General features: G+C 35.8%; 1 protein-coding gene across 4 annotated transcripts in view; it reads left to right on the forward strand.

Annotated features, from left to right (window-relative positions):
* The window catches only part of NLGN4X (neuroligin 4 X-linked), a 128,061-nt gene that overhangs the window by 101,489 nt on the left and 2,817 nt on the right, over positions 1–23,755 (forward strand). For all 4 annotated transcript variants that reach the window (XM_062574653.1, XM_062574666.1, XM_062574660.1 and 1 more), the window contains 2 exons: positions 15,158–15,343; positions 17,260–18,049. In XM_062574653.1, coding sequence (XP_062430637.1) covers positions 15,158–15,343; positions 17,260–18,049 — 976 coding nt within the window. The remainder of the gene's footprint in view (positions 1–15,157; positions 15,344–17,259; positions 18,050–23,755) is intronic.

Genomic DNA, 23,755 nt, shown 5'->3' on the forward strand with positions numbered 1-23,755 from the left:
ATAGAAAACTTCAGAAATGATCAGTTAAAATAAAGAAAAAACTTCATGTTTTCATTGATTTGAGCATACCTTATTATTATCTCTAAGCTACAATTTGTTCAAGTTGAAGAAATGCCTCAGTTCAGGGAAAAGAAGGAATTTATGACTTAAAATGGCTGCTTAGCAGATCCTGTCATTATATAGACATTTAGTTGATTCTTTAAAATATTTCAGATCTCTATGTTTAAAATAGATTATAGAGGATACGGAAGTGTTAAGAAGGGGTTTATTTATTTATTTATTTTTCTTTTTCAGAAGGGTGGTTTTGGCACCTAATAATTCCACAGTCATTATAAACTCCTTAGAAACTCAATTCTGAATATTCTGTGTGTGTGAATGTGCAGGAGAATTGATTTGAATCACTTTGTTAGAAGCCCTGCAGAACTATGAATGCTGGAGCATATTATTTAAATCCATTTATTTCTCACAGGAGATTCATGATGTACAAAACTAATCTGAGACAATCTATTTTAATATATTCTGAGGACTTTAGTGTCAAAGACTTCTTAGAAAAGATAGTTTTATAAAAAGCTTCTTTAAAAGGAAGTTAATGTGCATGTAGAACTTTTTTCTGCCAGTAGAAGTCACAAAATAATATGTACACTTTGAGCATATTACTAGGATTTAGAGAAATCTGTTCATATAATCACTGAAATATACCTGAACTGATTCAAGTTTTTTGAAGCCCTGTTTTAGCTAGCAGGTGCAGACAAAAGTACATAAACACTTTTGGCTTTCTAAAAACCTAATTTTAGTCCTTTCTGCAGCTGCCTAGTGAACCACTCAGAGAGCAAACCTAGTAAGTAAGTATGAGACTTATGAGGTAAGGGAGACTCGGGAGCCACGCTGCTCTCACCAGCATCAGAAGGGCTGCTGGGAGCCCTGTAATTCAGCAAGAGCTTGAGGCTCTTTAAGCTTTATGACAGCCTAATTAGCTCAGCTATAGCTCTAGAATTAGCAGAGATAGGGTCTAACTTTGGGATATAGACACCTAATTCATCCTTGCATGTCAACCGGTCTTGCACTGGAAAAGATTAACTACACCCAGAGCTCATCCCTCTGAATCCAACCATTTTGGGCTATCAGCAATAGACCTCGTACAGTTTGCAGCCTCATCTACCGATTAGCTTGGATTAAACCCAAAGTAAATTTAACCACATTGTGAAGCACGTTAAAAAGGAACAAAATTAGAAGGCCAGAAAATATATTTTTTTTCAGGCTTTTCTTAAAAACTGATGCCAAAGAAAATTGACATAAAACTGTTGCAACCTGTATAATCTTATGCTTTAAAACACTGGGTTTTTTTCTGTTGTTGTTGTTTAAGTGGAACATCTTGTCTGCATCCACTTACTAAAACTGGGTTCTGCAGCAGGTATTTTAGATGATGTATTGTATCTTAGAAATTGCATTCTAAGGGAGCACATAGGACTGAAAACCTAGTATATCAGGATAAAAAGCTATGAATCATTTACTCCAGCTGGAAACCATTTGTGCTATGCCTTTCTCAAAGAGGTCTGTATAGTGTACTTATTAATCTCTTTTACAAGATATATCCAGAGTATGTAGCATAAAAAGAATTTTAGTAATAGTCTTTCTCTTCGAGTCTATTTTTGGCTCCCAGGAATTTTATTTAAGGTTTTGTCAAACTGGTGATTAGTCACTGTCAGACCAGCAAGCAGTAAGGTTCATTTCTCTTCAGTCCCTTAGTACTTTGTCAAGGAGTCAAGCATTTTTCTAAGTATTAAGGATATTACCAATTCTAGCCAAATATTTTGAACAGAACTGATTTTTCTAATTCCTCAGAAAATCCTACTGCATGCTATATCAGCTTTCAGAACATAATGCTACTTAGTTTACAGGTTATTGATACCTTGCTTTATAAAGGTACCCATCACAAATAAACAAGTGCAATGCCATTATCAGCTTTGTTCTATAAAGAAGTCAGTAATAATTTGTTAGGATTAAAATAATGCAATATGCTTGGTAATCCTAAACAATTTGCTATCAATTTAATAGTGAGCACTGACAGTCTGATGATCTAAAAATCCACAGCAATCCACATCATGAAAACTCAACTTTTATGTGAGTCTAAATAAACATAGTATTATTTATTACACAAAATAAATGTTTATGAATTGTGTTTTGCTTACTAGTACAACATTTTTAGAAATTAAAATTATGATGGAAGGTAGAAAAATTGTGCTTTATTTGAACTAACAGCCAGTTTACCTTTCTCTGAGTACCAGCTGAGTTTGTTTTCTGTGTGCTTATTAACAACAACCCTTTTGCTTCGCTAATGTTCAAAGAATGTTTTTGAAGACAAGATCTAGAATTGATCTGTAATGAATTCATGGCTCCCACACAGGGCACCAATGAGTGTCCAGGCTTCAAAGCAGTTGAATATTACAAACATAAAATCTCTATTTGCTAAAAGAAGAGTTAACTCTGATGCTTTCTTATACTTCTTTTACATATCCAGAAACTGTCCAGTTATCGTGGCTGCTTGTTTGGTTTTTTATACTTAGGAAGAATACAAGTGCAGAACTGTAATGCAAATGTACCTGCCCCAATGTACCAGCAATTATTCATTCAGCAACATTTGAAAGCCAGAAACTATTGCATCAGGGCCAGCTAATCTATGATGATAAAAGAAAACATTTGCATTACAGTTCTGCACTTGTATTCTTCCTAAGTATAAAAAACCAAACAAACAGCCACGATAACTGGACAGTTTCTGGATATGTAAAAGAAGTATGAGGATTTATGCCTGTGGCCAATGTACCTACTGTTTCTCAAGTTCATGGTGAAAAAGCAGTCATTCTTTAAGTATATCCTGCTGTTATTAGAGGGCCATATAGTTATTCTCCCTTAGAGCCTTGAACTCTGAAACAAAACATTATACAAAAATGTTTCCAACTAGAAAATGAGGAGTTTGTTCTTTTTTTCAGCTTGGTATACTTACTTCCATTTTAATTTAGATAAAAAAAGAAGATTTCTTGCTCTGTAGCTTTTAGCCTGAAAATGATGAATTTTTCATATCTTTGATGAAAAAGTTATTAAACTAAAAAAAAAAATAATAATTTTAATACATTTTTATTCTGAAGCTAGTATTCTATATTCTACATGTCTTTTAATATTTCTAAATGAAAAAATGGAAAAGTTAGTTTTCAATTGTATAAACTAAGTAGTCTGAATGTTGGGCATTGTTTGCCAGTTTAGGGGAATGGCCGTTGTACCTGGATGGCAATCGAAAGGCACACAACCCTGTGAGGTAACCCCCTACTGTCTGCTTCTTACTGAGAATGGTGTTTAGAAAGTGAGACAGTTGTCCATGGAGCAGAAGACAAGTAAGCTAAGATGCAAACCAACATTAGTGATCAATTGTTAACTGCTGCGCCCTTCCAAATGTTCAGTCCTCATTAGAAATCTGGTATTTGAAAACACATAGCTTTTTCTAACAGATAAATGAAGGCATGTTGGCTATTAGGGAAAGGTTTTGCTGTATTTTATTACCTGCTTCTTTCTCTTTCTTGCATTGTCCTACTTTTTGCATTTACAAAATGCTTACCTCTACAAGTAGTCCATTTAAACTAAACAGATGAAAATAAATTATTTTTAATGAGGTGTCTTATGCAGTGTGTTGCTTATTCAATATCTATTGGTCCTCCATTTCATGGTACTTTTGATGCATCCATCCTTCCAATTATATATTTCGTTTTATGTTCAAATTGAGACATACATGAAAAACATGAACACTGAGGCACAAAGATGCACCTTCCTTTCGGTGATATGTATTTCAAGTTGAGAACAAGACTGCAACTGACCTTCATGTCCCTGTTGATAACGGAGCCATTCTGACAGCTGATCAGCCCACTGGAAAACACAGAGCATGCCAACTGCTTGCACGCTCACGGAGGCAGTTTTGGCACCAAGTCTCATTGAAAACTCTTGCTAGATCATCCGTTCTGCACATTTCCAAGGAAGATGGATGAAGCTGATCTGTAAATGCCTATTACCTCTCTCTAGGATGGTGGTAATGGCATTGTAACTTCACTGAACAGGCGTATGTGTAAGAGGCCACAATTTGTCTCAGAAACGGAGTGACCCTTGCCATATTGTTTTTACTTCCGTGTGACCCTTTTTTTTCTACTGTAGTGACAATGTAGAGTACATCCATTGTCCTGCTTCCAGCTTTGTTGCCATCCACCGAATCCTGCTCCTCATTCTGTGCGAAGCAGCACTACTGTGTGAGCTGGGCACGCTATCAGTATGAATCTGCCTTGAAAGCATCAAGTTCACGGAATCAGGGTTGCTCTGCTGTATGCATTACCCAGCCTAACAGTGTTATTTTAGATACGGAAACATGTAATTCCAAGTATCTTTCCGTTGGAGCTAGTGGACACATATCTACAGATGTTTCAGGTCAGACAATCTGAATGCTGTGTATTCCCAGCCACTTTTTATTAACAAATCAAAGAGCAGTTTTATAGGAATAGATGTGGCTAAACAACAAGAAGATAAGAGTCAAGAGATAATATGTCAGTGTTGGTGGTTACTTCCTAAACTGCCAACAGGATTCATAGGGGGAGCCATTCAGGTAAACTTTTAATTTTGTTAAATATTACTATACATCTGGCTTTAAGAAGTACACCCACATGTTCGCAGAGGTATGGTCCAATAATATCATGATACCAACCACATATCCACCAGCACAGAAATCTCTGTATCAATGAGCTTCTTTACAGTTCAATAGAAACTTATGGGTTTACAGAGCAATTTTATTTTTCTCAAAAATAGCATTGTTCGATAACAATAAATCTGTTGGGTAGCTTTCTTTTAGATATTAAACAAAAAATAGCTCAGTGAAGTTCTTAAAGTGATGAACTCTTATTTTTCATTTTTTGCAAGTCATGCAGACTTGCAGCTACTTAATAATATTGTCTACTTGGTTACTTGGTGTTTTTCCAAGCAAAAAAAAAAAAAAAAAAAATATATATATATATATATGCCTAATCTCCTATAATCCTTTTGCAAAAGATGCAAATCTTTCGAAGTTTATTATTAAATAAAGCTGCTGTGTTTGCAGCTGGTTGACATTTGTGTCATGCAGGTTAACTTTCCTGTCATTCTTCTTAGGTAAGCTTGATATCTGTGACTTTACAATAAGTAATTTTTTTTCCCTGTGTCCTTTTAGTTGTTCTCTAATATGGATGGCCAGCTAAAGATGTTGTCTCTTCCTTAAAAATATTTTACCTGGATGGCAATTGATCGCTTAATTTAAAAATATGTTAATTAAGTCTTGGTTTCATGTATAAGGGTCGTATATTTTTGATAATAATTAAAAAAAATAATTCTTTACAGCTGTCACACAGCTGCAGAACACAATCTGTTCTTGATGAAATAGGCATTACCAAAAATGATCAAAGCATATGCTTTGGGAATGGAGATCTTTGCCTATGGAATAATGAATAGATTATTCATTTGATTTTATATACTTGCTATGCATTTCTCATTTATTAAGTGATCATTTAGACTGGTGGTTAGAGAATAGTTCATAAGCATAGACTACCTAACTACACCATGTATTTGTAAGTCTCTCCTCCAACATGTGCAAGGTTTTTAAGTTTTCCTCTCCCAACAACAACCTTCTTAGATCAATTGATTGAATTTAGCCTGTTTCTTTCTTTCTTAAAAAAAAAAAAAAAAAAAAAAAAGAAAAAGAAGAAGAAGAAGAAGAAGAAGAAGGCGGCTGTTTATAATGCAGTCTACAATAATCTTTTCATAGGATCTGCCTTGTTGTTGATCATATTTTGCATAATGGCATGTTTAGCTTGTGAACACTTGGGTAAATAGTAAGAAAGAAAACAATAAATCAATTAATGTGTTCTGTTGTTTTATTTATTGAGTATTTTTTAAAAACCTATGTTCATATCAAATGGCAAAAGCTTCTTCAGTGACACTTTTTACAGTTATATGCTACTCACTCTGAATATTGATAATAGAATTGAATGCTGAGTATATCCTTAATCTCTAATACTTTAGATAACATTCATTGGCCTAACCTGCAGTAGTTTCAGAACATTTTACATTGAATGAGGCAAATTTAAAAGCATTAAGGTATCATGTACAAATTTTCAATTGGATTCATTAAAAACATTTTATTGTAGAAATAGCACAGTGGTTTAACTAAAGGAGGCTTGTTGACCTCACTAATGCATTGTTAAATTTATGCTTTTTAAGAGACTTTTCCCTGTTTTTTATATATATATATATATATATATACCTATTCAAAACTTGCTAAAATGCATCCTACTGTCTTTCTTTTTTCCCTAAGTGTTCTTATAAACGCAGGAGATCTAGGACATTTTCAAAGGGCTTTTATGTATTTAAGGCTAGATTTTCTCCTTAATTGCGAAGGGCACACTTTAGATTTCAGTACTGAAGTAATAGAGAAACAAATCATAATATTCTCACTTCACCTTCTCGCTGACCTATTCTTTTGTACCACATGTGGTAATGAGCTGTTCTTTGTAGACAAGCAGACTTAGGTTTTGTCTTCACAATAGAAGTAATTTGAAAGAATCCATCAAGGTAGAATCATAAGAGATTTTTTTTCTTGCTTACACCTGAGTTGATAAATTAGATTAAAGACATTGCTATCCTTTATATTAAAACTTAATCTACTAAATGATATGAAAACTATAAGCTGAGTTTTTTCACTACAATTTTCTTATCATTTACTGTACTTTGAGTTTACATTAAATGAGTCGTATCTGGAGCTAAGCATGATAAGAGATCATAAAGCGCAGAAATTTCCTTCTGTGACCAACGTTTTATAGCAGAAGACAATATTTGAGTGCTTGAATTGCTGAATATTTAAAAATATATATATATTGCTTCGCAAGTAGCACCTGTAAATCTCAAACTGAAGAGCTGAAGGAAAAACATAATTTTACAGCTGAAGAAAAGGCATAATTTCTTTGGTTTTGGTATGAAGAACTATCTACTTTAACATTATTTCTACACAGACCCGTATATGGCCACTCTACGGTCCTCCTATCATACTCTCTACGTAGCTTATCTCAGGATCTCTCTGTCCAGGGTAAGTCTGTGCAGAAATGATACGGATAGGATTGCATGGGTCCCTCACGCTACAGGGAAATTTCAGTTGTGTTTTTCTTCCTACTAAATGTATGCCAAGCACAGCATCACTCTTTCTTGCCTCCTACCCTCTTTCCAGTAGATTTTAAACTGCACTGTCAAAGTTAACCATAGAATCAAAGTAAAAAGCAGCACAGAGAATAGGATGATAAAGGAACCGTAGTGGCAGCTACATTGATTCCATCCAATTGATCATCAAGCCAAGCATCTGGTCTCCAAGCACTGTTGGGGGTGATATTTAGCAGACGGTTAGGGAAGGTTAAGCATAGAACAAATATGTCTGACAGATTCCTCTAATAGTCTTCTAGTCTCCAACTATTTATATCTCAGAGACTTCCTGGATCAGCTATGGTCTCCAAGTACACAGTATTCCTTGGTGGATTTGAACATCTTAACATTTGAGTTCAACAGATACACTTCTACAGTGGTAAATGTGATGCGTACAGTCGAAAGCCATTAGAAAATATGAAAACCCTGCTGTAGACTTGCCATTTGCTCTTTGCTTTAAAAATGCCTTGCTCTGGCGTTTCACAAATGAAACCCAAAAAGACAAGATAATGCTTTGAAGCGTAGTCTCTTGTATCTTATTTATATTGCCTATATTCTCATAGTTTCTGGCCAGCTTTTGTACAGGTCTATTTTTGTGAGAATTTTGTCTGCCAAACAAATTGCGGCAGGCTAGACAGGTCTGGGCAGCAGGTGTGAAGAGGCATAAAATCAGACTAAATCTGAGATGAGAGAATACAGCAGAGGCTTAGAAAGGAGGAGACAAATGGGTCATAATGCACTAGCTTGTTTATTTTGTCCAGGTTTCCTGATGATTGATTTCTCACTGTGATATCTGGGCTACTCAGTGTGGCTTATTAAGTTTGACATTAGTCTTTATCTAAGGGCTGTGTCCAGCTCATAAATTAAACATTTTGTTTTTAAAAAAATGTGTGAAGGAGAAAACAGAAGTATTTCATTTCCAGAAAACAGTGTACCTCATTTTAAGATGTACTTTTTAAATTTCTTGTAGTAGCTATTAAAATGTTTGAGAGAATGAAGTTCTTATCCTCCATTATTCGGATTTTTTTCATTTATTTGTGAAAAAAATCAAATATAACCAAATATATCAAATTCAAATATATTTCTGAATTGTGATTTTTTTTTAATTCTTAAGAATTTAATATAATTACTAATATTGATTTGCATTTGTAAACTTTACTACTATTTTGAAACAGTAAGAAAATATTGGCTTTGATACACCAAATCAGTCTTTTCTCTTTTCACTGAGGCATTTTGTCCTGTCTATCTACTGCAGTATAAATTTGGAACACCAAAAAATTTCCCAAGAGATACTAGAGTGGTGCAAAAGTATTCATCCTTGAGAAGAGAAAGCATCTATTTCTTATTTATTTATTATTATTGATAAAAGTTACTGAAGAGAGAGAGCTGCAAAATCTTTTGCATTTTCAATTGTCCCTAGGTTCCCCTTCTGTTTCTAATAACTTCTAACCTATTACGCCCTGGCACTGTCTACAAAGAACGATGTTTACACCCAAGTGACTATGTATATCCCCTGGGAACACTGTAAGAGGAGAAAGAAGTGAGCATACGTTAGCTAACAGTTAAAAAGAGAAAGTAAAAAAATAAATGTTTTAAAATAATGCAATGTAGTAGAAGTGTTATCAATAGTTGCCTTCGCTTAGAGCAGTAACTTTTATCACATATAACTTTGTTATTGGAGGCTGCTGTTCTTCATTTACAGCTGGTGTTGATACTGGAATTCAAGTGTCATTGCTGACTGATGTGGAAGGATGAGTAAGGAAGCAGTCAAAAAATCTGAACACAGAAGTGTAGCTCAGTTTCCACTGTCCTGCTAGCATTGCTTTTTGAGCAAACAAACAGAATAGAAAAGAAAAATAAAGGGCACAAAGCAATGGAGGAACACTCACAGTTGAAATTTAGGCTTTCAGCCAGCTATCAAATTGATTTGATATGGATTAGGCCCAGGGGCCAAAATACAAAGATAAAGAATAGTTTTTTTCCTGCAGTGATATAATACTGGCTAATACTGTGTGGGAACTGGCAAAGGAAAGTTGTCATAGTGTTTTATTATTGGAATGATTTAAAAAGAATAAGAAATCAGCACATAGGGATAAAATGAATGCAAATTGCTGCAGGAAAGCAGTTATCTTGGTGATGGCATTTATCTCTTAGGCTGAAGCTATAGTTCTCAGGACCTAATCTACAGTATTTAATTTCATGGTGGCTTTTTTTCTTTATTTTTCTAAAGTATATGCATTTTAATTATTTTTCTGTTCTTTTAAAAGTGAATTTTTTATTCATGCAAAAGGCTTGCTTAGTAATTCTTGAAAGATAAAACATTTCTTTTTCTGTAGAACTACTTTAGAGCAAGTAGGAGCAATGAAAAGTGTCCTCAAATGGAAGTAAATTTCTCTTCATTTCTCTGCTAATTAAGTATAGGATAGCTGCAGTGAAGTCAAGGGAGTCATTCGGTATTTTCTTCTCAATAACAGGCAGAACAGAATCTTCCTTATTTCCATTCTTTCTGTCATGATCAACAGGAGCCACTAGTACTAGAGGTGACGTTATTCTCCAGTTAGAGGCTGATTTCATCTTATGTTGCCTAAACAATAGGCAACAGGTCTAAGCTGTTCTTTTGTCTGTTGGTAAGTTTGTCTATTTTCCACAGAGAAAGAAAATTACTTTGTGATGAGAATTTGACTCTTCCAAAGATAGGTGTTTGAAAATCTGAAACTGCTTTTAGAGGGTTTTCACTTTTTTTGTCTCCCTGTATTAGCAGTCAGGTTAGTACAAATAATATTAGAGACAGAACTTTTAGATGGCTAAAGTTCACTGAGATCCAATCATCCTTTCATATCTCCTCTGATCTGGAGCTCTACATGACACAAAGACATCATAATTATTGCTTCTTGACATGCTCATATGGTTTCTGCCAAATTATATATTTTTTCCAACTTTTAGTTGGGAATACTATTTGCTAAATATTAGGATAGAGTACTTTCCAGTATCTTATAAAGTGAAATGCTTTATAGTTAAGCAGTCTCATGAACTATCCATGTATCTGAGCAAGGTCCACAGCTGAAGTGGGTCTGTACCAGAGCCTGCTCCTTACACATTGAGATTCTGTAGCTGGAAGATTATCATTTTGATCCGGAGTATGTCCCCACTAGTGTTTTAGTTCAGATCAGAACTGCATCTTCATAGGAAACTTGCAGACTGTCCCTACCTCTTGTATGTTGTTTTATATCGCAGAGTGGTCCTGCAAGATATAAGCTGGATTCCATGCAGACAAACCTCCACTGAATGACAAACTCACCCTAATGCTTCACCTGCCAGTGATCAGTCCATGGGACCAGACAACAGCTAGTCCAAAGTAAAAAACAAAATGAGCAAATAAAGAAACCCAGACAACAACTTTTCTGTTCTGCAGACCCACATTTACAGGTTTGCCGTGCCTGCTAACACAAACACAGCCCTCATAGGAGACAAGGCAAGCGATGGGCAACAACAAAACTGCCTGGTGGACTGTGGGGACTTTGGATTGGCACTGGCTGTGTCTCACTGCAGTTTCACTCCTGGTTTACCGCATAAATTTTTAGTAGTTCTTGTAGTACAGGGGAAATATCACTGCTTGTTTTATTTTTAGTGTCTCAGTAAGATTCCAGTGGCATAGTGGGAAAAATCAACTATAGGAATAGAGCTAGAGATTTCCTCTTGTGTAAGTGGGATTCAAAGGAGCTGTTTGCGTAGCTTTGTGTCTTCACTGCATTATTGAAACAGTACAAATAACAGCTTGTGACTTACAAGTCTATTCATTTTAAAGGATGTGGAAAAGGAAAATTCCCAATAATTTCCACTTACAGTCTTCACTTTTCACTGTAACTAATTTAGTTGGTTAAAACTAAAGCTTTCATCTTGGATGCTTCCATTATTAGAGCCAGAGACAAATCAAAATGTTTTTTTACTTCAAAAAGCTCATTTTGAAGAAGCATTACTTTTTTATATATGAAAGAATGTAGGAAAAAAAAAGACAATGTTAATTGTAAGTCATATGGCAAAACAAATCAAGAACTCTTTAGGCTTCCTTTTATTATCATAAAATGATGGGGTTTTTCTGTCTGTTTTAATAAACTAAAGCCATAGGAAAATGCTAAATTCCTGTGATTTAGATCAAATCAGGATAAAAGCAGTTTATTGATTTATTAATGGCACATAATTCACTGGCAATCAGTGAGCTATACTTTTAGGAGATATATCAGGGATACAACAGCATCAGGCACTTAGAAAGGTTAGTAAACAGTTACAAATGCACATATTCCTGCACATGCATGCAAATGCACTTGCATGGTCGGGTGCCCTCCAGCTCCGCAGGTCACCAGCGCCCGCAGGAGCACAGGTTCCTCTGATCTCCCTGTGGGAGATGCGGCTGCCACAGCAGCATGTGAGCCCCCACCACCCCGTGGACCCTCACGCGGGAGAACACCCCATGAGGCCCCTGCACACCCCCTGCGTGTGTGTGCACAGACCGTCCTGCATGGACAGCTCCCAGCTGGGTGCAGACACCCCATGGGGGAAAGCTCTGCCTGGGCTGCACAGAGGTCACGAGGCCAGGGGTGACTTCTCGCAGTGTCCAGACCTGTTTGGGAGCTGCCCTGTTCCCACTTCCTTCTCCTCACTGCTACAAAGTGTTGTGCTTCTTTCACACATTCTTTCCAGTGGATTTTTCTCTGCTTGCAGATAGCTTCTTTGCAATCTCTCCTGTTCAGTCCAGCTGATGGGCATCTTCCCCGTCAGCATTACCAGTCTGGAGCAGGTGCCCTTCCAGGCACTTCTGGTTGTTCCATGCACCCACGGAGAGGCTGCACTCACACTCCTGTTTGTCTGCTGTTGTTATCCAGGGTATTTTGCAATGGGGGCCATGTGGACACCTCTACAACTCAATATTTAAAGGAGGAAGCTTTGTAAAGTCAAGAGGTGAATATCACAGTTAATGCCTTTCCATGTCATTAAGTGGAGGAAACTCTTTGTTTTCCACATTCAAGTTGTAATGCCTTCCTTTTTTGTATTAGGATAGTGAGAAGAACTTCTGGATTCTAGCAAAACTGTGGCAGAGGGATTTTGAGTTCATAGACTGAATACCCAATCATGACATATAACAAAATTGAAAATATTTTTACTAGATTTAAAAATATATACCTAATGGTCACAAAGGATAAATCCCCGATTCAAAACAAAGTTGCATTCATTTTTGTTCAGTATTTTGAAGTAACACATGAACATCCTGTTATGAAATCTTCATAGTGGCCACACAAAGAAAACCTCTCGTTAGTGTTCTGTATTTCTGGACAAATAGTTACTCCTTGCCTGAATTTCTTGAGAAGGCTCTGAAGAAATATTTTGATTCAATATTCAGAGCATGAATGCATATATATCCTCATCAAGAAAAGAAAGATTTATGAATTCATTTTGTGTCATGTGGGGTTGACACTTCACTTTGATGACTGGTTTTTAAATTAGGAAGATTTGCTTTTGCAATTAATGAGAATCAGCAGAGAAGTGTGGAAACAAAAATTCTTCGTTTGTCTAACATCAGATATTCATTGATTGCAGTTTCACTCAGTCACCTTTTAGTACATTTGGAAAGAATTCAAAATCACAAAGATCAACCAGCTTTAGCCTGATGCTGCTAGAAGACCTAGAACGTGTTTAGGCTCTGAATATTAATTACTATGCTGCTTTAAAGGTTACAACAGTCACTTTCTCCAAGGGAGGTCATAGTTCTGATTGAATAAAGGCTTAATTATAGAATATTATAGAACATTGCAGTGAATTGCAGCAACAAACCCAGCAAGTGGGTTATTCTTTCTTTGACAGTCCTAAAAATATAACAAAAGCATGTGAAAAGGAGAAAAACACATCTGTGAAAAAAGGGAGAGGGGAGCAGTTATGGATTAATATGTATTATATGTATTAAACTTGTATGGAAGGGAAATAAGATGTTACTGCTCTTCTAACTGTGGTGGTTGCTATTATTAGCGATTTTCTTTATGAGAAAGCTACATCAAATACTAAGTAATAAGAGTATGATTCATATTACTGCAAATCAAAGCATCTTTTTTTTTTGATAAATACAGGGGCTCATGAAACACTCACTGATGTTAAATATCTATTAATAATAGCTAATTAAATATGAAAAATATTTTTTCTGGGTGCAAGGTGATACATTTCATTTAACCATGGCCAAATTTGCATTTAGAAATTCATGCCACCATAATATAGACTATATAGCATTCCAGTTTTGGAATTTGTTCTTTATGTTATTTGAGACTGGATTTTGCATCTCATAGTAGGAGTTTGACCATAGAAAACAATATACGAATCCAGATGTGATGAAGTCTGACAACTGTAATTTCTTCTGCTTCTTTCTTCTTGCTCTTTCTCCTCTTCCACTTCCTCTGTTTTCATTCATTTATCGGCTTTAACCTTGTGAATTTTCATTCTGCCTGTCACTAAAAAAATAATCACAGCACAAAAAAGAGAGCTGTTCTCCTGTGCCAAAGCAGTTCAAATGTACTGCAAGGCCTTTTTCCTCTAGAGACCTCTGGTTTATCTTACAGCTCTTCCTAGGAGCACAAAGGCGTTTTCACAGGGTGCTGAGGTGCCTTACAGGATTACAGACAATGAATCTCCCTTTCATTTCAAACCCTTTCAGGGTTTCCAGGACTGCAGATCTCCTGAGTCCTGGGGCCCTCTTCTGGCAAACGTATCTGAAGTTATAATTGACTTGGAAACACCACTGAGAGATTCCTTGCTTTGTCTTGATAAGCAGCGGTCAGTGGTACCTAGATCAGTAGCATCCATCTGCTGCTGTAAGGTATTTCTAATAGACTTCTTTTTTCCAGTTGTTTGACGGGAAAAGGTCTGTGAGAGTTAAAAAGAGGAGTGTAAGTACATGACTCTGTGTGGTAATTTGGACGTAGTACAAGGTCTGGATTGCGAATGATAGGTAGAGTGGATAAATGTAATGTTTCAGGTTAGTAGGTTTCAGAAAAACAAAATTAATCTCAGTCCTAGTCTGTCGGTCATTTTGTTCTAAGTTGCAAGACAAGCAGCAAGTGTGTCTTGCTTTGTTTCTAAAATCTGATAACCACAGTGCAAGAACAAAAAAAATTGCAGCAAAGCTTTCCTGCAGTTTTCAAGGAAAGAAACAAAGCCTGATTTGTTCAGATAAAATCTCCATACCAAAGGCTGAAATACTGAGGATTTACCTGCTATCTTCCTAATAAATATCCTTTGTGAAATTGGAGTGTATTTTTTTTCCTAGGCTTTTGTTGTTCCTTTTATTTTTTTCTTCATCTTTCTTTCTATTTCTGAATGTATCACAAGTACAATAGCTTTTATAGCTATAGCTTATAGTATAAACTATACATAGTTTAGAATAGTTTTAGTCCATGGAAAGAGACATTTAAATGAATATGTTAGGGAACATTGTCCTTATTGAAAGAATTCCCATTTCTTCCTGAATGTTGTCTTTGCACAAAAAATAAAAAGTGTTTCAGAAGTTTTTGTACATTACTCGCATGCAGTTATCAAATATTTAAAATCTTCTATCTCTATTGTTTCTTTGATAAAGAGTTATTTCAGAGAGGAAGTAACGATTCTTCATAAAAAAAAAAAAAAAAAAAAAAAAAAAAGACCTCTGCAGTAAGAAAAAATAAAGTAAAATCAAACAGCCTACAGAATGCACTGCTTGCACTGGAGACATTTAACTAGGACTGTGACCTTTAAAAAAAGAAAAAAAAAGAAAAAAAAAAAAAAAAAAAAAAGCCCAGAGGATGAAAAGATGGGAATATGTGTTGTGAATATGTGGATACCCTGTAGCTAACTCTGTAGCTGGTGAACTAAAATTATCTTTTTTGCCTTATAGGTTTTCTGAGTACTGGGGATCAAGCTGCAAAAGGCAATTATGGATTGCTTGACCAAATCCAAGCTTTGCGTTGGATTGAAGAAAATATTGGATCCTTTGGAGGAGACCCAAAAAGAGTTACTATTTTTGGATCTGGGGCAGGAGCTTCCTGTGTTAGTCTTCTGACACTCTCTCACTATTCAGAAGGTAACAATCTTATGAGCTGAGCAAAGTAGCTCGGTTATGGTAAAATGATTCTTTTTAAATCTAGTGTGACTGGATTTTTTAACATTATAGTGTAAGGTAAATGGCCATATCAGGTAGGCTCACAGAATTATGTGAAGTTTATAACTTTTGTAAAATACCTTCTAGCTAGCATTATGCATTCATATTAGCCAGTCAACATAAATATTTCTGACATGAAAAAATAAATGCTATTATAACAGAATTTTTTTGCAAAAAGTGCTATGGGCAATATACTTTTTCAAGTTTTATCAACATTCTCCAGTGACTCTTCTATCACATAGTTTGCCTTGACTAAAATAGCAAAGAGTAGTGACCTTTTTCATTTCTTATGCACTCTTGTCTGCATTTCCAAAATGTTTCCAGATGCTTTCATTACTCATTACTTAATAATTACATAATCTTATTCAAAAATAAGTTAACCCCCCACAAATAGTGTGTGATCCTACATAAAGGTTTTAATATTTTGGTAAGTGTCTGAGCTGTGGGATTTCTACTCTCTCTCTCTATATATGTATATACATATGGGTATGTATGTGTGTGTTTGTATGTGTGTACACAGAGCAGCAGCACTGAACTATACAGATGCTTGTTGGTAAGATCAGTTCTACAAAGAATTAATAAAAGAAGACAAGACCAAAGTATCTGCTGTATTTATAACCCCATGTTCCTTCTATTGTATTAAACGTCCAGAAATCTATGTCAGAGGCTAAGCTGTTACAGACAATTGTAGCATAGCTGCTAATGAGAACACCTTGCAGAGAATGAGAATATGCAGAATTATCCCTGACAGTTCAGCGTATTGATAGAAATAGGGTGCATAAAATAACTGTTGAGTAAGCCATGACAAAAGCAAGCAGATGGAGCAATGAAAAACTTAAATAATTGTAGCACTGAAATTTTGTAGCATGTGCAATAAGTAATCATCGTAAAGATGTATGAACCAGAGTCACTTTTCCATATAAATGCTTCAAGGTATTTAAAATTTTTTGAAGCTTTTACTATCCTAGACATTTCAAAAGCTCCTTATTGGAAACTGTGTGCAAAAGAGGCCCAGACATTTTAGCTAAAATATAAAATGGGCTATTTTAGTGATCCTCTCAAGAAAAAGTAGGTGCTCTAGTCGCTTTTTCAGTGCTCTGGTGACACAAAGCAGCTCTTCAGTCTGTATCTTTGCTCAATCTGTGTATTGGTATATAGGAAACAACCAGAAGGGACCATTGAATCTAATCTTATTCTCTTCAGAAAACAAAAATATAGTTTAATTCACCACGTAGACAGTGCTAACCAAAGAAAAAAAATATAGACACACACACACACACACACACGGTAATGAAAAAATGATGTCAAAGTAGAAGGCCCAAGCCTATTAAATTGATTTTAACACAGGAGATTTTTTCAAATTTTGTGATGCATGACTTCCGTGAAGGAAAAGAGAGTGTGTAATTTTCTTTTGACCTTTAAACTACTGAGGAGTGCCTTTATGAGAGTCATTTACATGGAGAAGAAGATATTATTGCTTGTTGCTGCCACTCCTTTAAAGAAGAAAGTTTTACAGCACTACTGCTGTGCTAAAGCTAGGGGACTTCCATTAAAGATGCAGAAAACTACATTACAAACATGAGTCTTGTTCTTGAAACAGTAACCTGAAACCTTCATGCTTTCTATTTACAGTCATCAAGAACAAAAGAGATTTTAATTAGTAGCCTATTGGAGATGCTATAGAAAGGGTGTAGAATACCTGGAAATTGAATTGAAATATAGGAATTTGCATCCTTTAGGTATCATACAATCAAAATATTCTTTGCTTAGTGAAAGCTGCTTTTTTTTTTAAAAAAAATATATAATTTAATTTGCATTTAAACAATTTGCACCTGCAGGTTTGTTCCAAAAAGCTATCATACAGAGTGGAACAGCCCTGTCCAGCTGGGCAGTGAACTATCAGCCTGCCAAGTATACTCGGATATTGGCAGATAAAGTGGGCTGCGACATGCTGGATACCACTGATTTGGTTGAATGCCTTCGGAATAAGAACTACAAAGAACTCATTCAACAGACCATCACTCCAGCCACGTACCACATTGCCTTTGGGCCTGTGATCGATGGGGACGTGATTCCAGATGACCCTCAGATTCTTATGGAGCAAGGAGAATTCCTTAACTATGACATAATGCTGGGCGTCAATCAAGGAGAAGGTTTAAAATTTGTGGACGGCATTGTAGACAATGAAGATGGTGTTTCCCCCAATGACTTTGACTTTTCCGTCTCCAATTTTGTGGACAATCTATATGGTTATCCAGAAGGGAAAGATACACTGCGAGAGACCATTAAATTCATGTATACTGACTGGGCAGACAAAGAAAACCCTGAAACAAGACGGAAGACTTTGGTAGCTCTTTTTACTGACCACCAGTGGGTTGCACCTGCTGTGGCCACCGCTGACCTACATGCCCAGTATGGATCTCCAACATATTTCTATGCATTTTATCATCACTGCCAAAGTGAAATGAAACCAAGCTGGGCTGATTCAGCTCATGGTGATGAAGTCCCTTACGTATTTGGCATTCCTATGATTGGCCCAACAGAACTGTTCAACTGCAACTTTTCCAAGAATGACGTCATGCTCAGTGCAGTAGTTATGACATACTGGACAAACTTCGCCAAAACTGGGTATGTTTGACCTCCAGCATTCCTTTTGGTTGATAACATACTTCTAAAATATGTTCCATAGCAATGTATTCAAACACTGATTTTACTACAGTATTATAGCACTATTTGGGATGTGTAAGGCAGTATGTAACTGGGTCTTATTCATATTTATTAGATTTTTAACTAGTGTCTTCGCCCAGACTATATTTTTTCACCAGCTCAGCAAGAAGAAATAATATTCTGTATTTTTTGTTTCAAAAAATAGGGCAATTGTTATTGAAAAAGCATGTCTCTGAGAGAAAAGGTGACTGACTAACATGCTGAAAACCAGAGGAAACATCTATTACTTGAAGAAGAAACTATGAGGCAGATAGCACTTACTTGTTACAAAAATAAGGAAGTTCTTAGGGACCTTCATTGGAATGGGAACTCAGAGAAGAGGTGGGTCAGAAAGAAAGACATTAGAAGGATTTTTTTCCCTTTGAGAGTTATAAAGGCAGTTAGAAGTAATTGACTAGAATCAAGAAAAGTGTCAGTTATAAAATGTGTTTCCAGACAGTTAAAAAATTAAAATTTAAATTACCAAACCATTAAAGACATGAATGTTTTGCTGCAAAGGAGTTGTAAACATCAAGGAAAAAGCCTTCAAAACAGCTTAATATACAAGTCGTATTAATAACTTCTGTTCTCTAAACCCTCTTTCTGTAACATTCTTTTAAAGAGTATTGCAGTGCTTTACTTGAACAGCAAGGGCTTTATTGTTAACCTTGAGTCTTCGGTACTGAATTAAAATAAAGATACTTGTGGCACAAAGGGGCTATAAATCTTTCAAATGAATGTTTAATGGCAGGATTGGGCTCTGGAAACTGCAGCTTTACTGCAGTGCAGTGAATGGTATGCAGCAATATAAGAAAATTTCAGCATGCCTAGTGTTCTGACACTCGGGGGTTTCAGCAGCTCTCGCAGCCTTTAATGAACCCAAATGACATTCTAGTGAGGGAGATTTTGCAATCTTAACAAAAAGCTGGAGCATGAATTGTGTGAAAAATAACCAAATGTTTCAGGTCACTTTACAAGACAAAAAGAAACCTTTTGTTGCACTGCGCACTAGACAAACAGGTACCTTTGCATTATTATGGAGATGTGAGAGCTCTGCTGTATCACTATTATTTGCAATTTTTTATATTTTATATTATCTTTATACACACAGGTACATAAACATCTATGCATACACCTTTATATATCTTTATATTATCTTTTATACCCTGTAAAGCAAGAAGTCATATTTAGGTGATTGTTTGAGGCAGACAAGAACTTCTCACAGCCCTGACTGCCACCATTGCTCATAATTATAAGCAATTTCCAAGTATTGCTACTTGAAAGCTAATTTCAGCAGGCTACACATACCATCACCAAGTCCTCTGGCTATGAACCCATGATCATGCTACACCTGAAGACACCACAAGTGCTTTGGGAGGGCCATTAATCATTTCTGAAGCTTCCTCATTTCTGATATGCACAGTAAATGGAAAGGAGACAGGAATGGAGCATATATTCTGTTATAAAATTGCTCCTTTACAAGTAGTCTGAAAAATGTGTCATTTATAGACTGTGACTGTAATATTTCAGTTCATGCAAAGAAAGGAAAAGAACAAAGCAAGACATGTTATGTTTTGGGGTCTTTTGAGGAGGGTCTTGGTTTTTATGAACAATTATTAATTGTTCTGGATAGCACAAGAGAATACTTGGAGATAAAGAATATTTAAGATTATGTTTAGCCTGCACTTCTCTGGGGTAGCTGTTTTCCTCCCTACCCTCTCACAAGCAACCTGAAATCCGTGTGCATGCTCAGGTCCTCCAACTCTCAGAAAGACTGATATCGTTCAGGGTTGGTTTTAGTTATTATATTATTTATTTCTTATTTCCCTTCTCTATTCTGATATAACTTGGCTTTCTTTGTGTTTGTACCCATGGCAACATGTATTAAAATATCTGTTAGCTAGATGACTGCAGGTTTATTAATTCATTTTAATGTCTCTACCACTCCTCCAGTCTTGATGACTCTCAGAGGCCACATCCAGGTACTTATTGTGTAAATACTGCTTAGTTAGTGCATTTTTCCTGATGGGCTGTGCTGGGCTTTTAACTGACACGCACCGCCTACTGCTAAAAAACCACACGTTGTTTAATGGGCCAGCTGCCAAGGCTCGGCTTGGAGGGCAGGTCAATGCCCTAAAATCACTAGATGTCAAAGCCACAGCACAGAGCACAGTGCTTTTATTGTGCTTTACTTTGAAGTCAGTTACTGAAGCTAGCAAATAGGAGGTGACTGTTTAATGTCAAATGGATCGTGCTTGAAATGAATACTTAGAAGCTGCATTTTGCCAATCCTCCATTTTTTACCTAGCTGAGACTGTTTTTTGCATTTAAAATCATCTTAGCCTTTTCAAAACTGTATGTTTCTGAAAACATGCCTCCGAAATAGAGAAGTAATTTGTTATAGAGTATGTGTGAATAAACACATTTGAGATGTAAAAACGACATGAATATATGGCTTTTGATTCCACTATTTGCAAAATTATATGTGAGAGCTTCATTAAGAAGTGTGCTAAAGGCTTCCATTTGCTACCAGTAGTACAATCCTAATTGTAATGGTAATTTTATATGCTCAGATGTTCTGTTAGTTAGGGCCATTTTGCAGCATTCACAAGTACCTCTGTGCAGGTGGTGGTGGGGAATGAGTGACATGAGGTGTTAGGGGCCAACCCTTCCCAAATATTTGGCCACTTACACTCTTGGAAAAAGGATTTGAAGTACCACACCATAAATGTGAAGCCATGCTCATCTGTTGGGTTTCTGATACTTACCCTCTTTTGAGTAGATAAGACACTGCCTGTTTTTGGCCCCATTCATCCAGTTTTATTTGTGCTAGTAAGGGAAAGACATATAGTCCTAAAGGACATATATTTGTTTTCTTTGTAATTCAGAGAAATTCTTCTGAATTAATTTACTACCGCTGTTTCTGAAGACAATAGCTAACTGCTAATAGCAAATTAGCAGATAGTTAATTGAGTATATATATGCTTTATATTCAGTTTGGCTTTCTAATGGAAGACTCAGTTTAACTTATAATGATTAAAATGTGTTTTCAAATTAATTCTCTGTGAACTCCTTTATGAGACTTGCATTTCTTTTTTATATCTTCATCTGAAGAAATAAGTGTGTCCAAGGGCAAGTCTGTGTTAGTCAAATGAAACAGCCTAGTTATCATGGTTTGGCTTCCAGAGTAGTCATAATAGGTGACAGGGAGCATGGCAAACAGTGTGTCATGGTGATAAGCGAGGAAAGGAGGGAGGGAAAAAATGTGCTCCGCACCAGTCTTTCAGGCAGGAATGACTGTATCATTAATATCTTTATTGTGATAACCTGGAAAATCAGGGCAAGTATGAAGAAACTCTGTAAGGTTCTTTTCCACTTTTTTTTTTTTTTTTCATATGGATAGAAAGAGGACTTCTGAAAGAAAATAAATGATCAAGGGGTCTTTTGGTGTCTTGAAGACAGACTTGGTATGACATACTTGCTGACTGTAACTGTTAAGACATTTTTTTTTCCAATAAAATCAAAGAATGACACAAAAAGAAAGTACCACTTTCAAGCCCGGAAGCACTAATGTAACAATGCTGTTGTGCTGAGTAATGCCTAATGCTGTTGTGACTGTACATATAAGACAAATGTCATTTCAACATGTTATATGGAATTCAGGTTAAGAAAAACTTCCTAAGGCTTCTGCCAATCTTCTGGTGCTGATATCACCTGGAATAAAATACTTAGTTCCATTAGGTGAGCTACTATTTCACCTTGTAAATAGGAATGTTTGTTGCCCTTCAATCAGTGTGCATTGCAGACACGTTTATTTTATAGCACTTGAGAAAAAAATCAATGCTTTGAATGTATACTTGTAGCCCGTGAGGTGTGAATTAAATGACAATAAACTGCAACGTGTTAAATTGAGCAAAATCAGTGCAGCCTGAAAGTGGAAAAAGGGGATAAGTGAAATCAGGTGATTTTTCACGTTAATAAGAAAACAGCTTAGATAAAACAAGAAGGACCATTCACGTTTGTTGAAGGCAAGTTTGCCACATAAATTTCATGGTAGGGGCATTTATTGATGTAGAAAATATTTAAATTAAATTATCTAAGTAGTAAAAATAAACAATTACAGGGTAAAATGAACAGCTATAGCTAACAGTTTTTAAATAGCAATTAAATAAACAAGAAGAATGCCCCCTGCCAACTGAAGGGATTGGGAACCAGGTTATTTTGTTCCTAGGAGAACCTGTAGTGGAGGAAGTACAGAACTGAAATTAGATTATTCAAGTTATATTTTTATCATTATGATTTACTGTGAGGCTTTAAAAGATGGTCTTTCGTTCTGTAATTACATGTTTGAGCCTCAAGAATGGCCAGAAACTCAAAGGTGATGTGAAGGACTAAAAATAGAAATAGGAATGTTATAGTTCAAGTGGACGATCAAAATTATTGGCAAACAGCTAACTGGATAGAATAAAAGGTTATGTACATCTATGCTCTATATGTAATACCAGAAAAAAATATTTATATTTGGATAAACTAAACTACATCACAACAAAAAGATAACATATCATAAGTCATAACCTCATGTTTTTTATGAACTTTCACCATGAGCATGGAGGCAGACCAAGGAGGGTATAAAACTTTTTATTTATATCCACTAAATAATTCTACAAAACCAACATCCATGAATTATTAGATCCTCTGTCTAGAACTGGACTTAGTTATTCCATTGTCTTGTGAAAAAATACCTTCAGATACCTACCCCCCCCAAATTCAGAGCTAATATTCACACCATTTATTCAGTTATTGACTAAATGTATCAACTCTACAGTTTATGTCAACTGTACAGTTCTCCTGACCTCAGCAAATCAATGATACGTCTGTAGGGCTGGCTGATTTTGCTTCCTGCTCCTTCCCTCACTGAGCAGCTTCATGCCCATACATAGCCATGTAAAGAAACCCTGAAATACAAGACCATCTTTGTGTGTGTGTGTATATATATATATGTATGTATACATATGTATATAGGTATAATTTTTTCTCTTGCCTTTGGAGGAGGTGGCAATATTATTGGCTACTCTGAGTAGATATTGTAAAAAAAGGAGAGATGGAGGCCCAGAATGAGAGACAAGGAAAGAACAAGGAGGTTCATATATATTTATTTTGTAGTCAGTTTGTAGGGAAGGGAGTGTTAATTTTAAAACTGTTCAGTTGCTAAAATCATAATCTGCTTACATAAGGACATGAAAAAAAAGTGATCCGTCTAAGCACTCCAATACTTTCAATTCTGACAAAAGACAAATCTTCTGTGGGGGCAGAATTACTCCCTTCATTGTCATATATCTCTACCCATGGAAGGAGAAGGGGGAAGCCAGTGATTAGGACACAGAACTCATTAAACTGAGTGCTCACCTTCTTCGTCTCCCTTATTTTGTCTCAAACAAAACTCATTTACATATGCTAGCTTAATCTATATTTCTTCTGTAAGATTCTTCCTAGGGTCTTTAGACTTATGAAATAGAACAGCAAGTGCTTAAGTCATGTGTAGAATATATGAGAGGTATTTTATGCTGTAACACTTCCAAGATTTTGTGTTTCTGACATGAAAAATGATTTATACTTTGACAACTTGAT

This window comes from Rhea pennata, chromosome 1 (genome assembly GCF_028389875.1).
Source record: "Rhea pennata isolate bPtePen1 chromosome 1, bPtePen1.pri, whole genome shotgun sequence".
In the NCBI taxonomy this organism is placed as follows: Eukaryota; Metazoa; Chordata; class Aves; order Rheiformes; family Rheidae; genus Rhea; species Rhea pennata.